The 24,263-nt window shown below is 57.4% G+C and overlaps 1 protein-coding gene across 4 annotated transcripts in view; it reads right to left on the bottom strand.

Moving 5' to 3' along the window:
• The window catches only part of ASH1L (ASH1 like histone lysine methyltransferase), a 126,458-nt gene that overhangs the window by 49,548 nt on the left and 52,647 nt on the right, over positions 1–24,263 (bottom strand). The window contains exons 1-2 of one of the 4 annotated variants that reach the window (XM_073552308.1): positions 2,328–2,568; positions 118–515 (exon numbers count right to left, since the gene is read on the bottom strand). In XM_073552308.1, coding sequence (XP_073408409.1) covers positions 118–462 — 345 coding nt within the window. In that variant the 5' untranslated portion in view covers positions 463–515; positions 2,328–2,568. Of the gene's footprint in view, positions 1–117; positions 516–2,327; positions 2,569–24,263 lie in introns of those variants that run through there. The other 3 variants (XM_073552305.1, XM_073552307.1, XM_073552306.1) reach the window with 3 other exon arrangements.

Genomic DNA, 24,263 nt, shown 5'->3' with positions numbered 1-24,263 from the left:
GACTTTGCAGGTACCGCAGAGTATCAGACCTGCCCCTGCTCTTACACATGGCAGCACAATTTTGTGTCCCCCCCTAGGTTGGAGATGTCTCAGTTGTATACACAGGTGGGGTCTCACCTGCTTATTGGAGTCCTCTCCCATCTTCTTGCGGGGAATAAGCCTCCGCGTATGCCTGATGCTTGTCTTTATTGCAGGGCGACAGACATAGTTCTCCAGGTTTTTGGGGGGCTTCTTAGTCCTTTTAGCCTGGAGGCCGATTTTCAGCTTTAGATTTCCCTCAGAGAAGTCAGTCTGGGTGACAGAGAACTGCTGTGCCTGGTCCCCTGGGAGGGCGTCAGGGGTCCTATCCTGCGTCTTGGTTCCACAGTCGGAATCAGTCTTGCCTGCAGATGCACTGGGAGATTTCACGTGCCCATCAGAATCGGCACCCACTCCTGACATAGCAGAGTTCCTATGGTCCATACCAGGCTGGCAGCGCCTTCCCACGGTGGGCAGAAGGCATCTACCGGCCGGAGCTGTCAGGACATGAAACAGACCAGAGTTATTCCCATATCAGAGCAGTGCAAGAACATCACAAGCAGTGAGACTCAGGCTATGTGCCCACGTAGCGTTTCTTAGGGTGTGTGCACACGCTGCGGATTGCTCTGCGAAATTTTCTGCGCGGATTTGAGAAAAAACGCAGGTAAATCCGCAGGTCTTTTTGACCTGTGGTTTATCTGAAGTTTTTGTGCGGTTTAGCCTGCGGGTTTCCCCTGAGGTTTGACACCTGTCATGGAGCAGGTGGTAAACCGCGGCGGAATCCGCACAAAGAATTGACATGCTGCGGTTTTGTGACTGCAGCAAATCCACGCGGAAAATTCCAGAGTGCACTGCGGATTTCATTTTCCATAGACAAAGGGTACTGCACACTGCAGCAGAAACTGCTGTGGACCCGCAGGGCCAAAACCGCTGCGTATCCGCAGCGTGTGCACACACCCTTAAGCAGATTATGCCTGAGCAGAAAAGCACAGCCTGTTCCCGGGAAAATGCATGCGGTTTTTGACGCGCTTTTTTAAGCGTTTGTCAAGCGTTTTAGCATGCGTTTTCCTAAGCGTTTTTGCCCATACAATTGATGGAATGCGGAATCGCACGCGATTCTGCAAAATTAATGAACATGCTGTGTTTTTTTACCGCTAAGCGATTCCGCAGCAGTAAAAAACGCACATTTGGAACAACATGTGCGGAATCAATTATGATTCAATGGAATGCTTTTCTTAAGCGTTTCTGAGGCAGAATCGCACGTTTAAAAACGCAGCGGAAACACTTAAAAAACGCTACGATGGGCACACAGCCTTAGGATAACCACCCATCTAAGAGTTAGCTACACACTCACTGCAGATACTGACCAGACTCCAAACTAGGACACAGCTACACTATACATCCCCACAATATTACACACAGAGCGGCGGTGGCGGCGCTCCACACAGCGACAGATGGGGGGGCGGCGCTCCACACAGCGACAGACGGGGGGCGGCGCTCCACACAGCGACAGACGGGGGGCGGCGCTCCACACAGCGACAGACGGGGGGCGGTGGCGTCACCCCACAGAGGGGGCGGGGGCAGTGGCGTCACTCCACCCCACAGAGGGGGCGGGGGCGTCACCCCACAGAGGGGGCGGGGGCAGTGGCGTCACTCCACCCCAGAGGGGGCGGGGGCGTCACTCCACCCCACAGAGGGGGGAGGGGGCGGGGGCGTCACTCCACCCCACAGAGGGGGGAGGGGGCGGGGGCGTCACTCCACCCCACAGAGGGGGGAGGGGGCGGGGGCGTCACTCCACCCCACAGAGGGGGGAGGGGGCGGGGGCGTCACTCCACCCCACAGAGGGGGGAGGGGGCGGGGGCGTCACTCCACCCCACAGAGGGGGGAGGGGGCGGGGGCGTCACTCCACCCCACAGAGGGGGGAGGGGGCGGGGGCGTCACTCCACCCCACAGAGGGGGGAGGGGGCGGGGGCGTCACTCCACCCCACAGAGGGGGGAGGGGGCGGGGGCGTCACTCCACCCCACAGAGGGGGGAGGGGGCAGTGGCGTCACTCCAGACCACAGAAGGGGGCACTGACGTCACTCCACACCACAGAAGGGGGCACTGACGTCACTCCACACCACAGAAGGGGGCACTGACGTCACTCCACACCACAGAGGGTGGGGTGATCATGTCCCTCAGGCCTGCTGCTTACAAGCTCAGAGCGTGACGGCGACGTCACAGAGTGCGGCCTTCAACCTCCGGCTGCTGCGTAGCAGGCCCACCTCACACTCCTGACATGGGAGCGCACATCCCGCAGTCACTGTACCTGGTCCCGGCTGGCTGGCCCCCCCGGCTGGCTGGTCCCTGCTCTGCCTTCGGCTACACTGGCCTCTGTGCTCTGTTTACACTGAGGAGGGCTGGCCCTTCACTGAAACCCAACCTGCCACAAGCCCCTGCATCTGTACTGGGGGAGGGGAGACGCGACGAGAGGGAGGGATTCCCAGGAACAGAACGATTAACTCCTTTCTGCCGGGCTCTGCTCCAAGGCAAACACACACAGCAACCCCCGCATCCTATACCCTCAGCCTCCTCCGTACACTGTATCCCCCTCAGCCTCCTCTGTATCCTGTATCCCCTCTCAGCCTCCTGTATGCTGTATCCCCCTCAGCCTCCTCTGCACGCTGTATCCCCCTCAGCCTCCTCTGCACGCTGTATCCCCCTCAGCCTCCTCTACATGCTGTATCCCCCCTCAGCCTCCTCTGTATACTGTATCCCCCTCAGCCTCCTCTGTATACTGTATCCCCCTCAGCCTCCTCTGTATGCTGTATCCCCCCTCAGCCTCCTCTGTATACTGTATCCCCCTCAGCCTCCTCTGTATGCTGTATCCCCCTCAGCCACCTCTGCATGCTGTATCCCCCCTCAGCCTCCTCTGTATGCTGTATCCCCCCTCAGCCTCCTCTGTATACTGTATCCCCCTCAGCCTCCTCTGTATCCTGTATCCCCCTCAGCCTCCTCTGTATGCTGTATCCCCCCTCAGCCTCCTCTGTATACTGTATCCCCCTCAGCCTCCTCTGTATGCTGTATCCCCCTCAGCCACCTCTGCATGCTGTATCCCCCCTCAGCCTCCTCTGTATGCTGTATCCCCCCTCAGCCTCCTCTGTATACTGTACCCCCCTCAGCCTCCTCTGTATCCTGTATCCCCTCTCAGCCTCCTGTATGCTGTATCCCCCTCAGCCTCCTCTGCATGCTGTATCCCCCTCAGCATCCTCTGCATGCTGTATCCCCCCTCAGCCTCCTCTGTATACTGTATCCCCCTCAGCCTCCTCTGTATGCTGTATCCCCCTCAGCCTCCTCTGTATACTGTATCCCCTCTCAGCCTCCTGCATGCTGTATCTCCTCTGTATACTGTACCCCCCTCAGCCTCCTCTGTATGCTGTATCCCCCTCAGCCTCCTCTGCATTCTGTATCCCCCCTCAGCCTCCTCTGTATACTGTACCCCCCTCAGCCTCCTCTGTATCCTGTATCCCCTCTCAGCCTCCTGTATGCTGTATCCCCCTCAGCCTCCTCTGCATGCTGTATCCCCCCTCAGCATCCTCTGCATGCTGTATCCCCCCTCAGCCTCCTCTGTATGCTGTATCCCCCTCAGCCTCCTCTGTATGCTGTATCCCCCTCAGCCTCCTCTGTATGCTGTATCCCCCCTCAGCCTCCTCTGTATGCTGTACCCCCCTCAGCCTCCTCTGTATCCTGTATCCCCTCTCAGCCTCCTGTATGCTGTATCCCCCTCAGCCTCCTCTGCATGCTGTATCCCCCCTCAGCATCCTCTGCATGCTGTATCCCCCCTCAGCCTCCTCTGTATACTGTATCCCCTCTCAGCCTCCTGTATGCTGTATCCCCCTCAGCCTCCTCTGCATGCTGTATCCCCCCTCAGCATCCTCTGCATGCTGTATCCCCCCTCAGCCTCCTCTGTATACTGTATCCCCCTCAGCCTCCTCTGTATGCTGTATCCCCCTCAGCCTCCTCTGTATACTGTATCCCCTCTCAGCCTCCTGCATGCTGTATCTCCTCTGTATACTGTACCCCCCTCAGCCTCCTCTGTATGCTGTATCCCCCTCAGCCTCCTCTGCATGCTGTATCCCCCCTCAGCCTCCTCTGTATGCTGTATCCCCCCTCAGCCTCCTCTGTATACTGTACCCCCCTCAGCCTCCTCTGTATCCTGTATCCCCTCTCAGCCTCCAGTATGCTGTATCCCCCTCAGCCTCCTCTGCATGCTGTATCCCCCCTCAGCATCCACTGCATGCTGTATCCCCCCTCAGCCTCCTCTGTATACTGTATCCCCTCTCAGCCTCCTGTATACTGTATCCCCCTCAGCCTCCTATGTATGCTGTATCCCCCTCAGCCTCCTCTGCATGCTGTATCCCCCCTCAGCCTCCTCTGTATGCTGTATCCCCCCTCAGACTCCTCTGTATGCTGTATCCCCCCTCAGACTCCTCTGTATGCTGTATCCCCCCTCAGCCTCCTCTGTATACTGTACCCCCCTCAGCCTCCTCTGTATGCTGTATCCCCCTCAGCCTCCTCTGCATGCTGTATCCCCCTCAGCATCCTCTGCATGCTGTATCCCCCCTCAGCCTCCTCTGTATGCTGTATCCCCTCTCAGCCTCCTGTATGCTGTATCCCCCTCAGCCTCCTCTGCATGCTGTATCCCCCCTCAGCATCCTCTGCATGCTGTATCCCACCTCAGCCTCCTCTGTATACTGTATCCCCCTCAGCCTCCTCTGTATGCTGTATCCCCCTCAGCCTCCTCTGTATACTGTATCCCCTCTCAGCCTCCTGCATGCTGTATCTCCTCTGTATACTGTACCCCCCTCAGCCTCCTCTGTATGCTGTATCCCCCTCAGCCTTCTCTGCATGCTGTATCCCCCCTCAGCCTCCTCTGTATGCTGTATCCCGCCTCAGCCTCCTCTGTATACTGTACCCCCCTCAGCCTCCTCTGTATCCTGTATCCCCTCTCAGCCTCCTGTATGCTGTATCCCCCTCAGCCTCCTCTGCATGCTGTATCCCACCTCAGCATCCTCTGCATGCTGTATCCCCCCTCAGCCTCCTCTGTATACTGTATCCCCCTCAGCCTCCTCTGTATGCTGTATCCCCCTCAGCCTCCTCTGTATGCTGTATCCCCCTCAGCCTCCTCTGCATGCTGTATCCCCCCTCAGCCTCCTCTGCATGCTGTATCCCCCCTCAGCCTCCTCTGTATGCTGTATCCCCCCTCAGCCTCCTCTGTATACTGTACCCCCCTCAGCCTCCTCTGTATCCTGTATCCCCTCTCAGCCTCCTGTATGCTGTATCCCCCTCAGCCTCCTCTGCATGCTGTATCCCCCCTCAGCATCCTCTGCATGCTGTATCCCCCCTCAGCCTCCTCTGTATACTGTATCCCCTCTCAGCCTCCTGTATGCTGTATCCCCCTCAGCCTCCTCTGCATGCTGTATCCCCCCTCAGCATCCTCTGCATGCTGTATCCCCCCTCAGCCTCCTCTGTATACTGTATCCCCCTCAGCCTCCTCTGTATGCTGTATCCCCCTCAGCCTCCTCTGTATACTGTATCCCCTCTCAGCCTCCTGCATGCTGTATCTCCTCTGTATACTGTACCCCCCTCAGCCTCCTCTGTATGCTGTATCCCCCTCAGCCTCCTCTGCATGCTGTATCCCCCCTCAGCCTCCTCTGTATGCTGTATCCCCCCTCAGCCTCCTCTGTATACTGTACCCCCCTCAGCCTCCTCTGTATCCTGTATCCCCTCTCAGCCTCCAGTATGCTGTATCCCCCTCAGCCTCCTCTGCATGCTGTATCCCCCCTCAGCATCCACTGCATGCTGTATCCCCCCTCAGCCTCCTCTGTATACTGTATCCCCTCTCAGCCTCCTGTATGCTGTATCCCCCTCAGCCTCCACTGCATGTTGTATCCCCCCTCAGCCTCCTCTGCATGCTGTATCCCCCCTCAGCCTCCTCTGTATACTGTATCCCCCTCAGCCTCCTCTGTATGCTGTATCCCCCTCAGCCTCCTCTGCATGCTGTATCCCCCCTCAGCCTCCTCTGTATGCTGTATCCCCCCTCAGCCTCCTCTGTATGCTGTATCCCCCCTCAGCCTCCTCTGTATACTGTACCCCCCTCAGCCTCCTCTGTATACTGTATCCCCTCTCAGCCTCCTGTATGCTGTATCCCCCTCAGCCTCCTCTGCATGCTGTATCCCCCCTCAGCATCCTCTGCATGCTGTATCCCCCCTCAGCCTCCTCTGTATACTGTATCCCCTCTCAGCCTCCTGTATGCTGTATCCCCCTCAGCCTCCTCTGCATGCTGTATCCCCCCTCAGCATCCTCTGCATGCTGTATCCCCCCTCAGCCTCCTCTGTATACTGTATCCCCCTCAGCCTCCTCTGTATACTGTATCCCCTCTCAGCCTCCTGCATGCTGTATCTCCTCTGTATACTGTACCCCCCTCAGCCTCCTCTGTATGCTGTATCCCCCTCAGCCTTCTCTGCATGCTGTATCCCCCTCAGCCTCCTCTGTATGCTGTATCCCCCCTCAGCCTCCTCTGTATACTGTACCCCCCTCAGCCTCCTCTGTATCCTGTATCCCCTCTCAGCCTCCTGTATGCTGTATCCCCCTCAGCCTCCTCTGCATGCTGTATCCCACCTCAGCATCCTCTGCATGCTGTATCCCCCCTCAGCCTCCTCTGTATACTGTATCCCCCTCAGCCTCCTCTGTATGCTGTATCCCCCTCAGCCTCCTCTGCATGCTGTATCCCCCCTCAGCCTCCTCTGTATGCTGTATCCCCCTCAGCCTCCTCTGTATACAGTACCCCCCTCAGCCTCCTCTGTATCCTGTATCCCCTCTCAGCCTCCTGTATGCTGTATCCCCCTCAGCCTCCTCTGCATGCTGTATCCCCCCTCAGCATCCTCTGCATGCTGTATCCCCCCTCAGCCTCCTCTGTATACTGTATCCCCTCTCAGCCTCCTGTATGCTGTATCCCCCTCAGCCTCCTCTGCATGCTGTATCCCCCCTCAGCATCCTCTGCATGCTGTATCCCCCCTCAGCCTCCTCTGTATACTGTATCCCCCTCAGCCTCCTCTGTATGCTGTATCTCCCTCAGCCTCCTCTGTATACTGTATCCCCTCTCAGCCTCCTGCATGCTGTATCTCCTCTGTATACTGTACCCCCCTCAGCCTCCTCTGTATGCTGTATCCCCCTCAGCCTCCTCTGCATGCTGTATCCCCACTCAGCCTCCTCTGTATGCTGTATCCCCCCTCAGCCTCCTCTGTATACTGTACCCCCCTCAGCCTCCTCTGTATCCTGTATCCCCTCTCAGCCTCCTGTATGCTGTATCCCCCTCAGCCTCCTCTACATGCTGTATCCCCCCTCAGCCTCCTCTGTATACTGTATCCCCCTCAGCCTCCTCTGTATACTGTATCCCCCTCAGCCTCCTCTGCATGCTGTATCCCCCCTCAGCCTCCTCTGTATACTGTATCCCCCTCAGCCTCCTCTGCATGCTGTATCTCCCCTCAGCCTCCTCTGTATACTGTATCCCCCTCAGCCTCCTATGTATCCTGTATCCCCTCTCAGCCTACTGCATGCTGTATCTCCTCTGTATACTGTATCCCCCTCAGCCTCCTATGTATACTGTATACCCCTCAGCCTCCTCTGCATGCTGTATCCCCCCTCAGCCTCCTCTGTATACTGTATCCCCCTCAGCCTCCTCTGTATCCTGTATCCCCTCTCAGCCTCCTCCATACACTGTATCCCCCTCAGCCTCCTGCATGCTGTATCTCCTCTGTATGCTGTATCCCCCTCAGCCTTCTCTGCACGCTGTATCCACCTCAGCCTCCTCTGTATGCTGTATCCCCCCTCAGCCTCCTCCGTACACTGTATCCACTCTCAGCCTCCTGCATGCTGTATCTCCTCTGTATGCTGTATCCCCCCTCAGCCTCCTCCGTACACTGTATCCCCCTCAGCCTCCTGCATGCTGTATCTCCTCTGTATGCTGTATCCCCCTCAGCCTTCTCTGCACGCTGTATCCCCCCTCAGCCTCCTCTGTATGCTGTATCCCCCTCAGCCTCCTATGCACGCTGTATCCCCCCTCAGCCTCCTCTGTATGCTGTATCCCCCCTCAACCTCCTCTCTATGCTGTATCCCCCTCAGCCTCCTCTGCATGCTGTATCCCCCTCAGCCTCCTCTGTATGCTGTACCCCCTCAGCCTCCTCTGTATGCTGTATCCCCCCTCAGCCTCCTCTGCACGCTGTATCCCCCCTCAGCCTCCTCTGTATGCTGTATCCCCCCTCAGCCTCCTCCGTACACTGTATCCACTCTCAGCCTCCTGCATGCTGTATCTCCTCTGTATGCTGTATCCCCCTCAGCCTCCTCTGTATGCTGTATCCCCCCTCAGCCTCCTCTGTATGCTGTATCCCCCCTCAGCCTCCTCTGTATGCTGTATCCCCCCTCAGCCTCCTCTGTATGCTGTATCCCCCTCAGCCTCCTCTGTATGCTGTATCCCCCCTCAGCCTCCTCTGTATGCTGTATCCCCCTCAGCCTCCTCTGTATGCTGTATCCCCCCTCAGCCTCCTCTGTATGCTGTATCCCCCCTCAGCCTCCTCTGTATGCTGTATCCCCCCTCAGCCTCCTCTGTATGCTGTATCCCCCCTCAGCCTCCTCCGTACACTGTATCCACTCTCAGCCTCCTGCATGCTGTATCTCCTCTGTATGCTGTATCCCCCTCAGCCTCCTCTGTATCCTGTATCCCCTCACAGCCTCCTCTGTATGCTGTATCCCCCTCAGCCTCCTCTGCACGCTGTATCCCCCCTCAGCCTCCTCTGTATGCTGTACCCCCCTCAGCCTCCTCTGTATGCTGTATCCCCCTCAGCCTCCTCTGTATCCTGTATCCCCTCACAGTCTCCTCTGTATGCTGTTTCCCCCTCAGCCTCCTCTGCACGCTGTATCCCCCTCAGCCTCCTCTGTATGCTGTATCCCCCCTCAGCCTCCTCTGTATCCTGTATCCCCTCACAGCCTCCTGCATGCTGTATCCTCCTCAGCCTCCTCTGCATGCTGTACCCCCCTCAGCCCTCCCCGTATACTGTATCCCCCTCGGCCACCTCCGTGTGCTGTATCCCCCTCGGCCACCTCCGTGTGCTGTATCCCCCTCGGCCTCCTCCGTGTGCTGTATCCCCCTCGGCCTCCTCCGTGTGCTGTATCCCCTCTCAGCCTCCTGCATACTGTATCTCCTTTGTATGCCGTATCCCCCTCAGCCTCCTCTGCATGCTGTATACCCCTCAGCCTCCTCCGTACACTGTATCCCCCTCAGCCTCCTCTGTATCCTGTATCCCCTCTCAGCCTCCTGTATGCTGTATCCCCCTCAGCCTCCTCTGCACGCTGTATCCCCCCTCAGCATCCTCTACATGCTGTATCCCCCCTCAGCCTCCTCTGTATACTGTATCCCCCTCAGCCTCCTCTGTATACTGTATCCCCCTCAGCCTCCTCTGTATGCTGTATCCCCCCTCAGCCTCCTCTGTATACTGTATCCCCCTCAGCCTCCTCTGTATGCTGTATCCCCCTCAGCCACCTCTGCATGCTGTATCCCCCCTCAGCCTCCTCTGTATGCTGTATCCCCCCTCAGCCTCCTCTGTATACTGTATCCCCCTCAGCCTCCTCTGTATACTGTATCCCCCTCAGCCTCCTCTGTATGCTGTATCCCCCCTCAGCCTCCTCTGTATACTGTATCCCCCTCAGCCTCCTCTGTATGCTGTATCCCCCTCAGCCACCTCTGCATGCTGTATCCCCCCTCAGCCTCCTCTGTATGCTGAATCCCCCCTCAGCCTCCTCTGTATACTGTACCCCCCTCAGCCTCCTCTGTATCCTGTATCCCCTCTCAGCCTCCTGTATGCTGTATCCCCCTCAGCCTCCTCTGCATGCTGTATCCCCCTCAGCATCCTCTGCATGCTGTATCCCCCCTCAGCCTCCTCTGTATACTGTATCCCCCTCAGCCTCCTCTGTATGCTGTATCCCCCTCAGCCTCCTCTGTATACTGTATCCCCTCTCAGCCTCCTGCATGCTGTATCTCCTCTGTATACTGTACCCCCCTCAGCCTCCTCTGTATGCTGTATCCCCCTCAGCCTCCTCTGCATTCTGTATCCCCCCTCAGCCTCCTCTGTATGCTGTATCCCCCCTCAGCCTCCTCTGTATACTGTACCCCCCTCAGCCTCCTCTGTATCCTGTATCCCCTCTCAGCCTCCTGTATGCTGTATCCCCCTCAGCCTCCTCTGCATGCTGTATCCCCCCTCAGCATCCTCTGCATGCTGTATCCCCCCTCAGCCTCCTCTGTATGCTGTATCCCCCTCAGCCTCCTGTATGCTGTATCCCCCTCAGCCTCCTCTGCATGCTGTATCCCACCTCAGCATCCTCTGCATGCTGTATCCCCCCTCAGCCTCCTCTGTATACTGTATCCCCCTCAGCCTCCTCTGTATGCTGTATCCCCCTCAGCCTCCTCTGTATGCTGTATCCCCCTCAGCCTCCTCTGCATGCTGTATCCCCCCTCAGCCTCCTCTGCATGCTGTATCCCCCCTCAGCCTCCTCTGTATGCTGTATCCCCCCTCAGCCTCCTCTGTATACTGTACCCCCCTCAGCCTCCTCTGTATCCTGTATCCCCTCTCAGCCTCCTGTATGCTGTATCCCCCTCAGCCTCCTCTGCATGCTGTATCCCCCCTCAGCATCCTCTGCATGCTGTATCCCCCCTCAGCCTCCTCTGTATACTGTATCCCCTCTCAGCCTCCTGTATGCTGTATCCCCCTCAGCCTCCTCTGCATGCTGTATCCCCCCTCAGCATCCTCTGCATGCTGTATCCCCCCTCAGCCTCCTCTGTATACTGTATCCCCCTCAGCCTCCTCTGTATGCTGTATCCCCCTCAGCCTCCTCTGTATACTGTATCCCCTCTCAGCCTCCTGCATGCTGTATCTCCTCTGTATACTGTACCCCCCTCAGCCTCCTCTGTATGCTGTATCCCCCTCAGCCTCCTCTGCATGCTGTATCCCCCCTCAGCCTCCTCTGTATGCTGTATCCCCCCTCAGCCTCCTCTGTATACTGTACCCCCCTCAGCCTCCTCTGTATCCTGTATCCCCTCTCAGCCTCCAGTATGCTGTATCCCCCTCAGCCTCCTCTGCATGCTGTATCCCCCCTCAGCATCCACTGCATGCTGTATCCCCCCTCAGCCTCCTCTGTATACTGTATCCCCTCTCAGCCTCCTGTATGCTGTATCCCCCTCAGCCTCCACTGCATGTTGTATCCCCCCTCAGCCTCCTCTGCATGCTGTATCCCCCCTCAGCCTCCTCTGTATACTGTATCCCCCTCAGCCTCCTCTGTATGCTGTATCCCCCTCAGCCTCCTCTGCATGCTGTATCCCCCCTCAGCCTCCTCTGTATGCTGTATCCCCCCTCAGCCTCCTCTGTATGCTGTATCCCCCCTCAGCCTCCTCTGTATACTGTACCCCCCTCAGCCTCCTCTGTATACTGTATCCCCTCTCAGCCTCCTGTATGCTGTATCCCCCTCAGCCTCCTCTGCATGCTGTATCCCCCCTCAGCATCCTCTGCATGCTGTATCCCCCCTCAGCCTCCTCTGTATACTGTATCCCCTCTCAGCCTCCTGTATGCTGTATCCCCCTCAGCCTCCTCTGCATGCTGTATCCCCCCTCAGCATCCTCTGCATGCTGTATCCCCCCTCAGCCTCCTCTGTATACTGTATCCCCCTCAGCCTCCTCTGTATACTGTATCCCCTCTCAGCCTCCTGCATGCTGTATCTCCTCTGTATACTGTACCCCCCTCAGCCTCCTCTGTATGCTGTATCCCCCTCAGCCTTCTCTGCATGCTGTATCCCCCCTCAGCCTCCTCTGTATGCTGTATCCCCCCTCAGCCTCCTCTGTATACTGTACCCCCCTCAGCCTCCTCTGTATCCTGTATCCCCTCTCAGCCTCCTGTATGCTGTATCCCCCTCAGCCTCCTCTGCATGCTGTATCCCACCTCAGCATCCTCTGCATGCTGTATCCCCCCTCAGCCTCCTCTGTATACTGTATCCCCCTCAGCCTCCTCTGTATGCTGTATCCCCCTCAGCCTCCTCTGCATGCTGTATCCCCCCTCAGCCTCCTCTGTATGCTGTATCCCCCTCAGCCTCCTCTGTATACAGTACCCCCCTCAGCCTCCTCTGTATCCTGTATCCCCTCTCAGCCTCCTGTATGCTGTATCCCCCTCAGCCTCCTCTGCATGCTGTATCCCCCCTCAGCATCCTCTGCATGCTGTATCCCCCCTCAGCCTCCTCTGTATACTGTATCCCCTGTCAGCCTCCTGTATGCTGTATCCCCCTCAGCCTCCTCTGCATGCTGTATCCCCCCTCAGCATCCTCTGCATGCTGTATCCCCCCTCAGCCTCCTCTGTATACTGTATCCCCCTCAGCCTCCTCTGTATGCTGTATCTCCCTCAGCCTCCTCTGTATACTGTATCCCCTCTCAGCCTCCTGCATGCTGTATCTCCTCTGTATACTGTACCCCCCTCAGCCTCCTCTGTATGCTGTATCCCCCTCAGCCTCCTCTGCATGCTGTATCCCCACTCAGCCTCCTCTGTATGCTGTATCCCCCCTCAGCCTCCTCTGTATACTGTACCCCCCTCAGCCTCCTCTGTATCCTGTATCCCCTCTCAGCCTCCTGTATGCTGTATCCCCCTCAGCCTCCTCTACATGCTGTATCCCCCCTCAGCCTCCTCTGTATACTGTATCCCCCTCAGCCTCCTCTGTATACTGTATCCCCCTCAGCCTCCTCTGCATGCTGTATCCCCCCTCAGCCTCCTCTGTATACTGTATCCCCCTCAGCCTCCTCTGCATGCTGTATCTCCCCTCAGCCTCCTCTGTATACTGTATCCCCCTCAGCCTCCTATGTATCCTGTATCCCCTCTCAGCCTACTGCATGCTGTATCTCCTCTGTATACTGTATCCCCCTCAGCCTCCTATGTATACTGTATACCCCTCAGCCTCCTCTGCATGCTGTATCCCCCCTCAGCCTCCTCTGTATACTGTATCCCCCTCAGCCACCTCCGCACACTGTATCCCACTCAGCCTCCTCTGTATACTGTATCCCCCTCAGCCTCCTCTGTATCCTGTATCCCCTCTCAGCCTCCTCCATACACTGTATCCCCCTCAGCCTCCTGCATGCTGTATCTCCTCTGTATGCTGTATCCCCCTCAGCCTTCTCTGCACGCTGTATCCACCTCAGCCTCCTCTGTATGCTGTATCCCCCCTCAGCCTCCTCCGTACACTGTATCCACTCTCAGCCTCCTGCATGCTGTATCTCCTCTGTATGCTGTATCCCCCCTCAGCCTCCTCCGTACACTGTATCCCCCTCAGCCTCCTGCATGCTGTATCTCCTCTGTATGCTGTATCCCCCTCAGCCTTCTCTGCACGCTGTATCCCCCCTCAGCCTCCTCTGTATGCTGTATCCCCCTCAGCCTCCTATGCACGCTGTATCCCCCCTCAGCCTCCTCTGTATGCTGTATCCCCCCTCAACCTCCTCTCTATGCTGTATCCCCCTCAGCCTCCTCTGCATGCTGTATCCCCCTCAGCCTCCTCTGTATGCTGTACCCCCTCAGCCTCCTCTGTATGCTGTATCCCCCCTCAGCCTCCTCTGCACGCTGTATCCCCCCTCAGCCTCCTCTGTATGCTGTATCCCCCCTCAGCCTCCTCCGTACACTGTATCCACTCTCAGCCTCCTGCATGCTGTATCTCCTCTGTATGCTGTATCCCCCTCAGCCTCCTCTGTATGCTGTATCCCCCCTCAGCCTCCTCTGTATGCTGTATCCCCCCTCAGCCTCCTCTGTATGCTGTATCCCCCCTCAGCCTCCTCTGTATGCTGTATCCCCCTCAGCCTCCTCTGTATGCTGTATCCCCCCTCAGCCTCCTCTGTATGCTGTATCCCCCTCAGCCTCCTCTGTATGCTGTATCCCCCCTCAGCCTCCTCTGTATGCTGTATCCCCCCTCAGCCTCCTCTGTATGCTGTATCCCCCCTCAGCCTCCTCTGTATGCTGTATCCCCCCTCAGCCTCCTCCGTACACTGTATCCACTCTCAGCCTCCTGCATGCTGTATCTCCTCTGTATGCTGTATCCCCCTCAGCCTCCTCTGTATCCTGTATCCCCTCACAGCCTCCTCTGTATGCTGTATCCCCCTCAGCCTCCTCTGCACGCTGTATCCCCCCTCAGCCTCCTCTGTATGCTGTACCCCCCTCAGCCTCCTCTGTATGCTGTATCCCCCTCAGCCTCCTCTGTATCCTGTATCCCCTCACAGTCTCCTCTGTATGCTGTTTCCCCCTCAGCCTCCTCTGCACGCTGTATCCCCCTCAGCCTCCTCTGTATGCTGTATCCCCCCTCAGCCTCCTCTGTATCCTGTATCCCCTCACAGCCTCCTGCATGCTGTATCCTCCTCAGCCTCCTCTGCATGCTGTACCCCCCTCAGCCCTCCCCGTATACTGTATCCCCCTCGGCCACCTCCGTGTGCTGTATCCCCCTCGGCCACCTCCGTGTGCTGTATCCCCCTCGGCCTCCTCCGTGTGCTGTATCCCCCTCGGCCTCCTCCGTGTGCTGTATCCCCTCTCAGCCTCCTGCATACTGTATCTCCTCTGTATGCCGTATCCCCCTCAGCCTCCTCTGCATGCTGTATACCCCTCAGCCTCCTCCGTACACTGTATCCCCCTCAGCCTCCTCTGTATCCTGTATCCCCTCTCAGCCTCCTGTATGCTGTATCCCCCTCAGCCTCCTCTGCACGCTGTATCCCCCCTCAGCATCCTCTACATGCTGTATCCCCCCTCAGCCTCCTCTGTATACTGTATCCCCCTCAGCCTCCTCTGTATACTGTATCCCCCTCAGCCTCCTCTGTATGCTGTATCCCCCCTCAGCCTCCTCTGTATACTGTATCCCCCTCAGCCTCCTCTGTATGCTGTATCCCCCTCAGCCACCTCTGCATGCTGTATCCCCCCTCAGCCTCCTCTGTATGCTGTATCCCCCCTCAGCCTCCTCTGTATACTGTATCCCCCTCAGCCTCCTCTGTATACTGTATCCCCCTCAGCCTCCTCTGTATGCTGTATCCCCCCTCAGCCTCCTCTGTATACTGTATCCCCCTCAGCCTCCTCTGTATGCTGTATCCCCCTCAGCCACCTCTGCATGCTGTATCCCCCCTCAGCCTCCTCTGTATGCTGAATCCCCCCTCAGCCTCCTCTGTATACTGTACCCCCCTCAGCCTCCTCTGTATCCTGTATCCCCTCTCAGCCTCCTGTATGCTGTATCCCCCTCAGCCTCCTCTGCATGCTGTATCCCCCTCAGCATCCTCTGCATGCTGTATCCCCCCTCAGCCTCCTCTGTATACTGTATCCCCCTCAGCCTCCTCTGTATGCTGTATCCCCCTCAGCCTCCTCTGTATACTGTATCCCCTCTCAGCCTCCTGCATGCTGTATCTCCTCTGTATACTGTACCCCCCTCAGCCTCCTCTGTATGCTGTATCCCCCTCAGCCTCCTCTGCATTCTGTATCCCCCCTCAGCCTCCTCTGTATGCTGTATCCCCCCTCAGCCTCCTCTGTATACTGTACCCCCCTCAGCCTCCTCTGTATCCTGTATCCCCTCTCAGCCTCCTGTATGCTGTATCCCCCTCAGCCTCCTCTGCATGCTGTATCCCCCCTCAGCATCCTCTGCATGCTGTATCCCCCCTCAGCCTCCTCTGTATGCTGTATCCCCCTCAGCCTCCTCTGTATGCTGTATCCCCCTCAGCCTCCTCTGCATGCTGTATCCCCCCTCAGCCTCCTCTGTATGCTGTATCCCCCCTCAGCCTCCTCTGTATGCTGTACCCCCCTCAGCCTCCTCTGTATCCTGTATCCCCTCTCAGCCTCCTGTATGCTGTATCCCCCTCAGCCTCCTCTGCATGCTGTATCCCCCCTCAGCATCCTCTGCATGCTGTATCCCCCCTCAGCCTCCTCTGTATACTGTATCCCCTCTCAGCCTCCTGTATGCTGTATCCCCCTCAGCCTCCTCTGCATGCTGTATCCCCCCTCAGCATCCTCTGCATGCTGTATCCCCCCTCAGCCTCCTCTGTATACTGTATCCCCCTCAGCCTCCTCTGTATGCTGTATCCCCCTCAGCCTCCTCTGTATACTGTATCCCCTCTCAGCCTCCTGCATGCTGTATCTCCTCTGTATACTGTATCCCCCCTCAGCCTCCTCTGTATGCTGTATCCCCCCTCAGCCTCCTCTGTATACTGTATCCCCCTCAGCCTCCTCTGTATACTGTATCCCCCTCAGCCTCCTCTGTATGCTGTATCCCCCCTCAGCCTCCTCTGTATGCTGTATCCCCCTCAGCCTCCTCTGTATGCTGTATCCCCCTCAGCCACCTCTGCATGCTGTATCCCCCCTCAGCCTCCTCTGTATGCTGTATCCCCCCTCAGCCTCCTCTGTATACTGTACCCCCCTCAGCCTCCTCTGTATCCTGTATCCCCTCTCAGCCTCCTGTATGCTGTATCCCCCTCAGCCTCCTCTGCATGCTGTATCCCCCTCAGCATCCTCTGCATGCTGTATCCCCCCTCAGCCTCCTCTGTATACTGTATCCCCCTCAGCCTCCTCTGTATGCTGTATCCCCCTCAGCCTCCTCTGTATACTGTATCCCCTCTCAGCCTCCTACATGCTGTATCTCCTCTGTATACTGTACCCCCCTCAGCCTCCTCTGTATGCTGTATCCCCCTCAGCCTCCTCTGCATTCTGTATCCCCCCTCAGCCTCCTCTGTATGCTGTATCCCCCCTCAGCCTCCTCTGTATGCTGTACCCCCCTCAGCCTCCTCTGTATCCTGTATCCCCTCTCAGCCTCCTGTATGCTGTATCCCCCTCAGCCTCCTCTGCATGCTGTATCCCCCCTCAGCATCCTCTGCATGCTGTATCCCCCCTCAGCCTCCTCTGTATGCTGTATCCCCCTCAGCCTCCTCTGTATGCTGTATCCCCCTCAGCCTCCTCTGCATGCTGTATCCCCCCTCAGCCTCCTCTGTATGCTGTATCCCCCCTCAGCCTCCTCTGTATGCTGTACCCCCCTCAGCCTCCTCTGTATCCTGTATCCCCTCTCAGCCTCCTGTATGCTGTATCCCCCTCAGCCTCCTCTGCATGCTGTATCCCCCCTCAGCATCCTCTGCATGCTGTATCCCCCCTCAGCCTCCTCTGTATACTGTATCCCCTCTCAGCCTCCTGTATGCTGTATCCCCCTCAGCCTCCTCTGCATGCTGTATCCCCCCTCAGCATCCTCTGCATGCTGTATCCCCCCTCAGCCTCCTCTGTATACTGTATCCCCCTCAGCCTCCTCTGTATGCTGTATCCCCCTCAGCCTCCTCTGTATACTGTATCCCCTCTCAGCCTCCTGCATGCTGTATCTCCTCTGTATACTGTACCCCCCTCAGCCTCCTCTGTATGCTGTATCCCCCTCAGCCTCCTCTGCATGCTGTATCCCCCCTCAGCCTCCTCTGTATGCTGTATCCCCCCTCAGCCTCCTCTGTATACTGTACCCCCCTCAGCCTCCTCTGTATCCTGTATCCCCTCTCAGCCTCCAGTATGCTGTATCCCCCTCAGCCTCCTCTGCATGCTGTATCCCCCCTCAGCATCCACTGCATGCTGTATCCCCCCTCAGCCTCCTCTGTATACTGTATCCCCTCTCAGCCTCCTGTATACTGTATCCCCCTCAGCCTCCTCTGTATGCTGTATCCCCCTCAGCCTCCTCTGCATGCTGTATCCCCCCTCAGCCTCCTCTGTATGCTGTATCCCCCCTCAGCCTCCTCTGTATACTGTACCCCCCTCAGCCTCCTCTGTATCCTGTATCCCCTCTCAGCCTCCTGTATGCTGTATCCCCCTCAGCCTCCTCTGCATGCTGTATCCCCCCTCAGCATCCTCTGCATGCTGTATCCCCCCTCAGCCTCCTCTGTATACTGTATCCCCTCTCAGCCTCCTGTATGCTGTATCCCCCTCAGCCACCTCTGCATGCTGTATCCCCCCTCAGCATCCTCTGCATGCTGTATCCCACCTCAGCCTCCTCTGTATACTGTATCCCCCTCAGCCTCCTCTGTATGCTGTATCCCCCTCAGCCTCCTCTGTATACTGTATCCCCTCTCAGCCTCCTGCATGCTGTATCTCCTCTGTATACTGTACCCCCCTCAGCCTCCTCTGTATGCTGTATCCCCCTCAGCCTTCTCTGCATGCTGTATCCCCCCTCAGCCTCCTCTGTATGTTGTATCCCCCCTCAGCCTCCTCTGTATACTGTACCCCCCTCAGCCTCCTCTGTATCCTGTATCCCCTCTCAGCCTCCTGTATGCTGTATCCCCCTCAGCCTCCTCTGCATGCTGTATCCCACCTCAGCATCCTCTGCATGCTGTATCCCCCCTCAGCCTCCTCTGTATACTGTATCCCCCTCAGCCTCCTCTGTATGCTGTATCCCCCTCAGCCTCCTCTGTATGCTGTATCCCCCTCAGCCTCCTCTGCATGCTGTATCCCCCCTCAGCCTCCTCTGTATGCTGTATCCCCCCTCAGCCTCCTCTGTATACTGTACCCCCCTCAGCCTCCTCTGTATCCTGTATCCCCTCTCAGCCTCCTGTATGCTGTATCCCCCTCAGCCTCCTCTGCATGCTGTATCCCCCCTCAGCATCCTCTGCATGCTGTATCCCCCCTCAGCCTCCTCTGTATACTGTATCCCCTCTCAGCCTCCTGTATGCTGTATCCCCCTCAGCCTCCTCTGCATGCTGTATCCCCCCTCAGCATCCTCTGCATGCTGTATCCCCCCTCAGCCTCCTCTGTATACTGTATCCCCCTCAGCCTCCTCTGTATGCTGTATCCCCCTCAGCCTCCTCTGTATACTGTATCCCCTCTCAGCCTCCTGCATGCTGTATCTCCTCTGTATACTGTACCCCCCTCAGCCTCCTCTGTATGCTGTATCCCCCTCAGCCTCCTCTGCATGCTGTATCCCCCCTCAGCCTCCTCTGTATGCTGTATCCCCCCTCAGCCTCCTCTGTATACTGTACCCCCCTCAGCCTCCTCTGTATCCTGTATCCCCTCTCAGCCTCCAGTATGCTGTATCCCCCTCAGCCTCCTCTGCATGCTGTATCCCCCCTCAGCATCCACTGCATGCTGTATCCCCCCTCAGCCTCCTCTGTATACTGTATCCCCTCTCAGCCTCCTGTATGCTGTATCCCCCTCAGCCTCCTCTGCATGTTGTATCCCCCCTCAGCCTCCTCTGCATGCTGTATCCCCCCTCAGCCTCCTCTGTATACTGTATCCCCCTCAGCCTCCTCTGTATGCTGTATCCCCCTCAGCCTCCTCTGCATGCTGTATCCCCCCTCAGCCTCCTCTGTATGCTGTATCCCCCCTCAGCCTCCTCTGTATGCTGTATCCCCCCTCAGCCTCCTCTGTATACTGTACCCCCCTCAGCCTCCTCTGTATACTGTATCCCCTCTCAGCCTCCTGTATGCTGTATCCCCCTCAGCCTCCTCTGCATGCTGTATCCCCCCTCAGCATCCTCTGCATGCTGTATCCCCCCTCAGCCTCCTCTGTATACTGTATCCCCTCTCAGCCTCCTGTATGCTGTATCCCCCTCAGCCTCCTCTGCATGCTGTATCCCCCCTCAGCATCCTCTGCATGCTGTATCCCCCCTCAGCCTCCTCTGTATACTGTATCCCCCTCAGCCTCCTCTGTATACTGTATCCCCTCTCAGCCTCCTGCATGCTGTATCTCCTCTGTATACTGTACCCCCCTCAGCCTCCTCTGTATGCTGTATCCCCCTCAGCCTTCTCTGCATGCTGTATCCCCCCTCAGCCTCCTCTGTATGCTGTATCCCCCCTCAGCCTCCTCTGTATACTGTACCCCCCTCAGCCTCCTCTGTATCCTGTATCCCCTCTCAGCCTCCTGTATGCTGTATCCCCCTCAGCCTCCTCTGCATGCTGTATCCCACCTCAGCATCCTCTGCATGCTGTATCCCCCCTCAGCCTCCTCTGTATACTGTATCCCCCTCAGCCTCCTCTGTATGCTGTATCCCCCTCAGCCTCCTCTGCATGCTGTATCCCCCCTCAGCCTCCTCTGTATGCTGTATCCCCCTCAGCCTCCTCTGTATACAGTACCCCCCTCAGCCTCCTCTGTATCCTGTATCCCCTCTCAGCCTCCTGTATGCTGTATCCCCCTCAGCCTCCTCTGCATGCTGTATCCCCCCTCAGCATCCTCTGCATGCTGTATCCCCCCTCAGCCTCCTCTGTATACTGTATCCCCTCTCAGCCTCCTGTATGCTGTATCCCCCTCAGCCTCCTCTGCATGCTGTATCCCCCCTCAGCATCCTCTGCATGCTGTATCCCCCCTCAGCCTCCTCTGTATACTGTATCCCCCTCAGCCTCCTCTGTATGCTGTATCTCCCTCAGCCTCCTCTGTATACTGTATCCCCTCTCAGCCTCCTGCATGCTGTATCTCCTCTGTATACTGTACCCCCCTCAGCCTCCTCTGTATGCTGTATCCCCCTCAGCCTCCTCTGCATGCTGTATCCCCACTCAGCCTCCTCTGTATGCTGTATCCCCCCTCAGCCTCCTCTGTATACTGTACCCCCCTCAGCCTCCTCTGTATCCTGTATCCCCTCTCAGCCTCCTGTATGCTGTATCCCCCTCAGCCTCCTCTGCATGCTGTATCCCCCCTCAGCATCCACTGCATGCTGTATCCCCCCTCAGCCTCCTCTGTATACTGTATCCCCTCTCAGCCTCCTGTATGCTGTATCCCCCTCAGCCTCCTCTGCATGCTGTATCCCCCCTCAGCATCCTCTGCATGCTGTATCCCCCCCTCAGCCTCCTCTGTATACTGTATCCCCCTCAGCCTCCTCTGTATGCTGTATCCCCCTCAGCCTCCTCTGTATGCTGTATCCCCTCTCAGCCTCCTGCATGCTGTATCTCCTCTGTATACTGTACCCCCCTCAGCCTCCTCTGTATGCTGTATCCCCCTCAGCCTCCTCTGCATGCTGTATCCCCCCTCAGCCTCCTCTGTATGCTGTATCCCCCCTCAGCCTCCTCTGTATGCTGTACCCCCCTCAGCCTCCTCTGTATACTGTACCCCCCTCAGCCTCCTCCGTATACTGTACCCCCCTCAGCCTCCTCTGTATGCTGTATCCCCCTCAGCCTCCTCTGCATGCTGTATCCCCCCTCAGCCTCCTCTGTATACTGTAACCCCCTCAGCCTCCTCTGTATACTGTATCCCCTCTCAGCCTCCTGCATGCTGTATCTCCTCTGTATACTGTACCCCCCTCAGCCTCCTCTGTATGCTGTATCCCCCCTCAGCCTCATCTGCATGCTGTATCCCCCTCAGCCTCCTCTACATGCTGTATCCCCCTCAGCCTCCTCTGTATACTGTATCCCCTCTCAGCCTCCTGCATGCTGTATCTCCTCTGTATACTGTACCCCCCTCAGCCTCCTCTGTATGCTGTATCCCCCCTCAGCCTCCTCTGCATGCTGTATCCCCCCTCAGCCTCCTCTGTATGCTGTATCCCCCCTCAGCCTCCTCTGTATACTGTACCCCCCTCAGCCTCCTCTGTATCCTGTATCCCCTCTCAGCCTCCTGTATGCTGTATCCCCCTCAGCCTCCTCTGCATGCTGTATCCCCCCTCAGCATCCTCTGCATGCTGTATCCCCCCTCAGCCTCCTCTGTATACTGTATCCCCTCTCAGCCTCCTGTATGCTGTATCCCCCTCAGCCTCCTCTGCATGCTGTATCCCCCTCAGCATCCTCTGCATGCTGTATCCCCCCTCAGCCTCCTCTTTATACTGTATCCCCCTCAGCCTCCTCTGTATGCTGTATCCCCCTCAGCCTCCTCTGTATACTGTATCCCCTCTCAGCCTCCTGCATGCTGTATCTCCTCTGTATACTGTACCCCCTCAGCCTCCTCTGTATGCTGTATCCCCCTCAGCCTCCTCTGCACGCTGTATCCCCCCTCAGCCTCCTCTGTATGCTGTATCCCCCCTTAGCCTCCTCTGTATACTGTACCCCCCTCAGCCTCCTCTGTATACTGTACCCCACTCAGCCTCCTCTGTATGCTGTATCCCCCTCAGCCTCCTCTGCATGCTGTATCCCCCCTCAGCCTCCTCTGTATACTGTATCCCCCTCAGCCTCCTCTGTATACTGTATCCCCTCTCAGCCTTCTGCATGCTGTATCTCCTCTGTATACTGTACCCCCCTCAGCCTCCTCTGTATGCTGTATACCCCCTCAGCCTCATCTGCATGCTGTATCCCCCTCAGCCTCCTCTACATGCTGTATCCCCCCTCAGCCTCCTCTGTATACTGTATCCCCCTCAGCCTCCTCTGTATACTGTATCCCCTCTCAGCCTCCTGCATGCTGTATCTCCTCTGTATACTGTACCCCCCTCAGCCTCCTCTGAAAGCTGTATCCCCCTCAGCCTCCTCTGCATGCTGTATCCCCCCTCAGCCTCCTCTGTATACTGTATCCCCCTCAGCCTCCTCTGTATACTGTATCCCCCCTCAGCCTCCTCTGCATGCTGTATCCCCCTCAGCCTCCTCTACATGCTGTATCCCCCCTCAGCCTCCTCTGTATACTGTATCCCCCTCAGCCTCCTCTGTATACTGTATCCCCCTCAGCCTCCTCTGCATGCTGTATCCCCCCTCAGCCTCCTCTGTATACTGTATCCCCCTCAGCCTCCTCTGCATGCTGTATCTCCCCTCAGCCTCCTCTGTATACTGTATCCCCCTCAGCCCCCTATGTATCCTGTATCCCCTCTCAGCCTACTGCATGCTGTATCTCCTCTGTATACTGTATCCCCCTCAGCCTCCTATGTATACTGTATACCTCAGCCTCCTCTGCATGCTGTATCCCCCCTCAGCCTCCTCTGTATACTGTATCCCCCTCAGCCACCTCCGCACACTGTATCCCACTCAGCCTCCTCTGTATACTGTATCCCCCTCAGCCTCCTCTGTATCCTGTATCCCCTCTCAGCCTCCTCCATACACTGTATCCCCCTCAGCCTCCTGCATGCTGTATCTCCTCTGTATGCTGTATCCCCCTCAGCCTTCTCTGCACGCTGTATCCACCTCAGCCTCCTCTGTATGCTGTATCCCCCCTCAGCCACCTCCGCACACTGTATCCCACTCAGCCTCCTCTGTATACTGTATCCCCCTCAGCCTCCTCTGTATCCTGTATCCCCTCTCAGCCTCCTCCATACACTGTATCCCCCTCAGCCTCCTGCATGCTGTATCTCCTCTGTATGCTGTATCCCCCTCAGCCTTCTCTGCACGCTGTATCCCCCCTCAGCCTCCTCTGTATGCTGTATCCCCCTCAGCCTCCTATGCACGCTGTATCCCCCCTCAGCCTCCTCTGTATGCTGTATCCCCCCTCAACCTCCTCTCTATGCTGTATCCCCCTCAGCCTCCTCTGCATGCTGTATCCCCCTCAGCCTCCTCTGTATGCTGTACCCCCTCAGCCTCCTCTGTATGCTGTATCCCCCCTCAGCCTCCTCTGCACGCTGTATCCCCCCTCAGCCTCCTCTGTATGCTGTATCCCCCCTCAGCCTCCTCCGTACACTGTATCCACTCTCAGCCTCCTGCATGCTGTATCTCCTCTGTATGCTGTATCCCCCTCAGCCTCCTCTGTATGCTGTATCCCCCCTCAGCCTCCTCTGTATGCTGTATCCCCCCTCAGCCTCCTCTGTATGCTGTATCCCCCCTCAGCCTCCTCTGTATGCTGTATCCCCCTCAGCCTCCTCTGTATGCTGTATCCCCCCTCAGCCTCCTCTGTATGCTGTATCCCCCTCAGCCTCCTCTGTATGCTGTATCCCCCCTCAGCCTCCTCTGTATGCTGTATCCCCCCTCAGCCTCCTCTGTATGCTGTATCCCCCCTCAGCCTCCTCTGTATGCTGTATCCCCCCTCAGCCTCCTCTGTATGCTGTATCCCCCCTCAGCCTCCTCCGTACACTGTATCCACTCTCAGCCTCCTGCATGCTGTATCTCCTCTGTATGCTGTATCCCCCTCAGCCTCCTCTGTATCCTGTATCCCCTCACAGCCTCCTCTGTATGCTGTATCCCCCTCAGCCTCCTCTGCACGCTGTATCCCCCCTCAGCCTCCTCTGTATGCTGTACCCCCCTCAGCCTCCTCTGTATGCTGTATCCCCCTCAGCCTCCTCTGTATCCTGTATCCCCTCACAGTCTCCTCTGTATGCTGTA

This window comes from Dendrobates tinctorius, unplaced genomic scaffold, assembly GCF_039654945.1.
Source record: "Dendrobates tinctorius isolate UK_male_01 unplaced genomic scaffold, ASM3965494v1 ptg000189l, whole genome shotgun sequence".
In the NCBI taxonomy this organism is placed as follows: Eukaryota; Metazoa; Chordata; class Amphibia; order Anura; family Dendrobatidae; genus Dendrobates; species Dendrobates tinctorius.
Note: the sequence above shows the minus strand (reverse complement) of the source record. Positions and strands in the feature narration are given on the sequence as shown.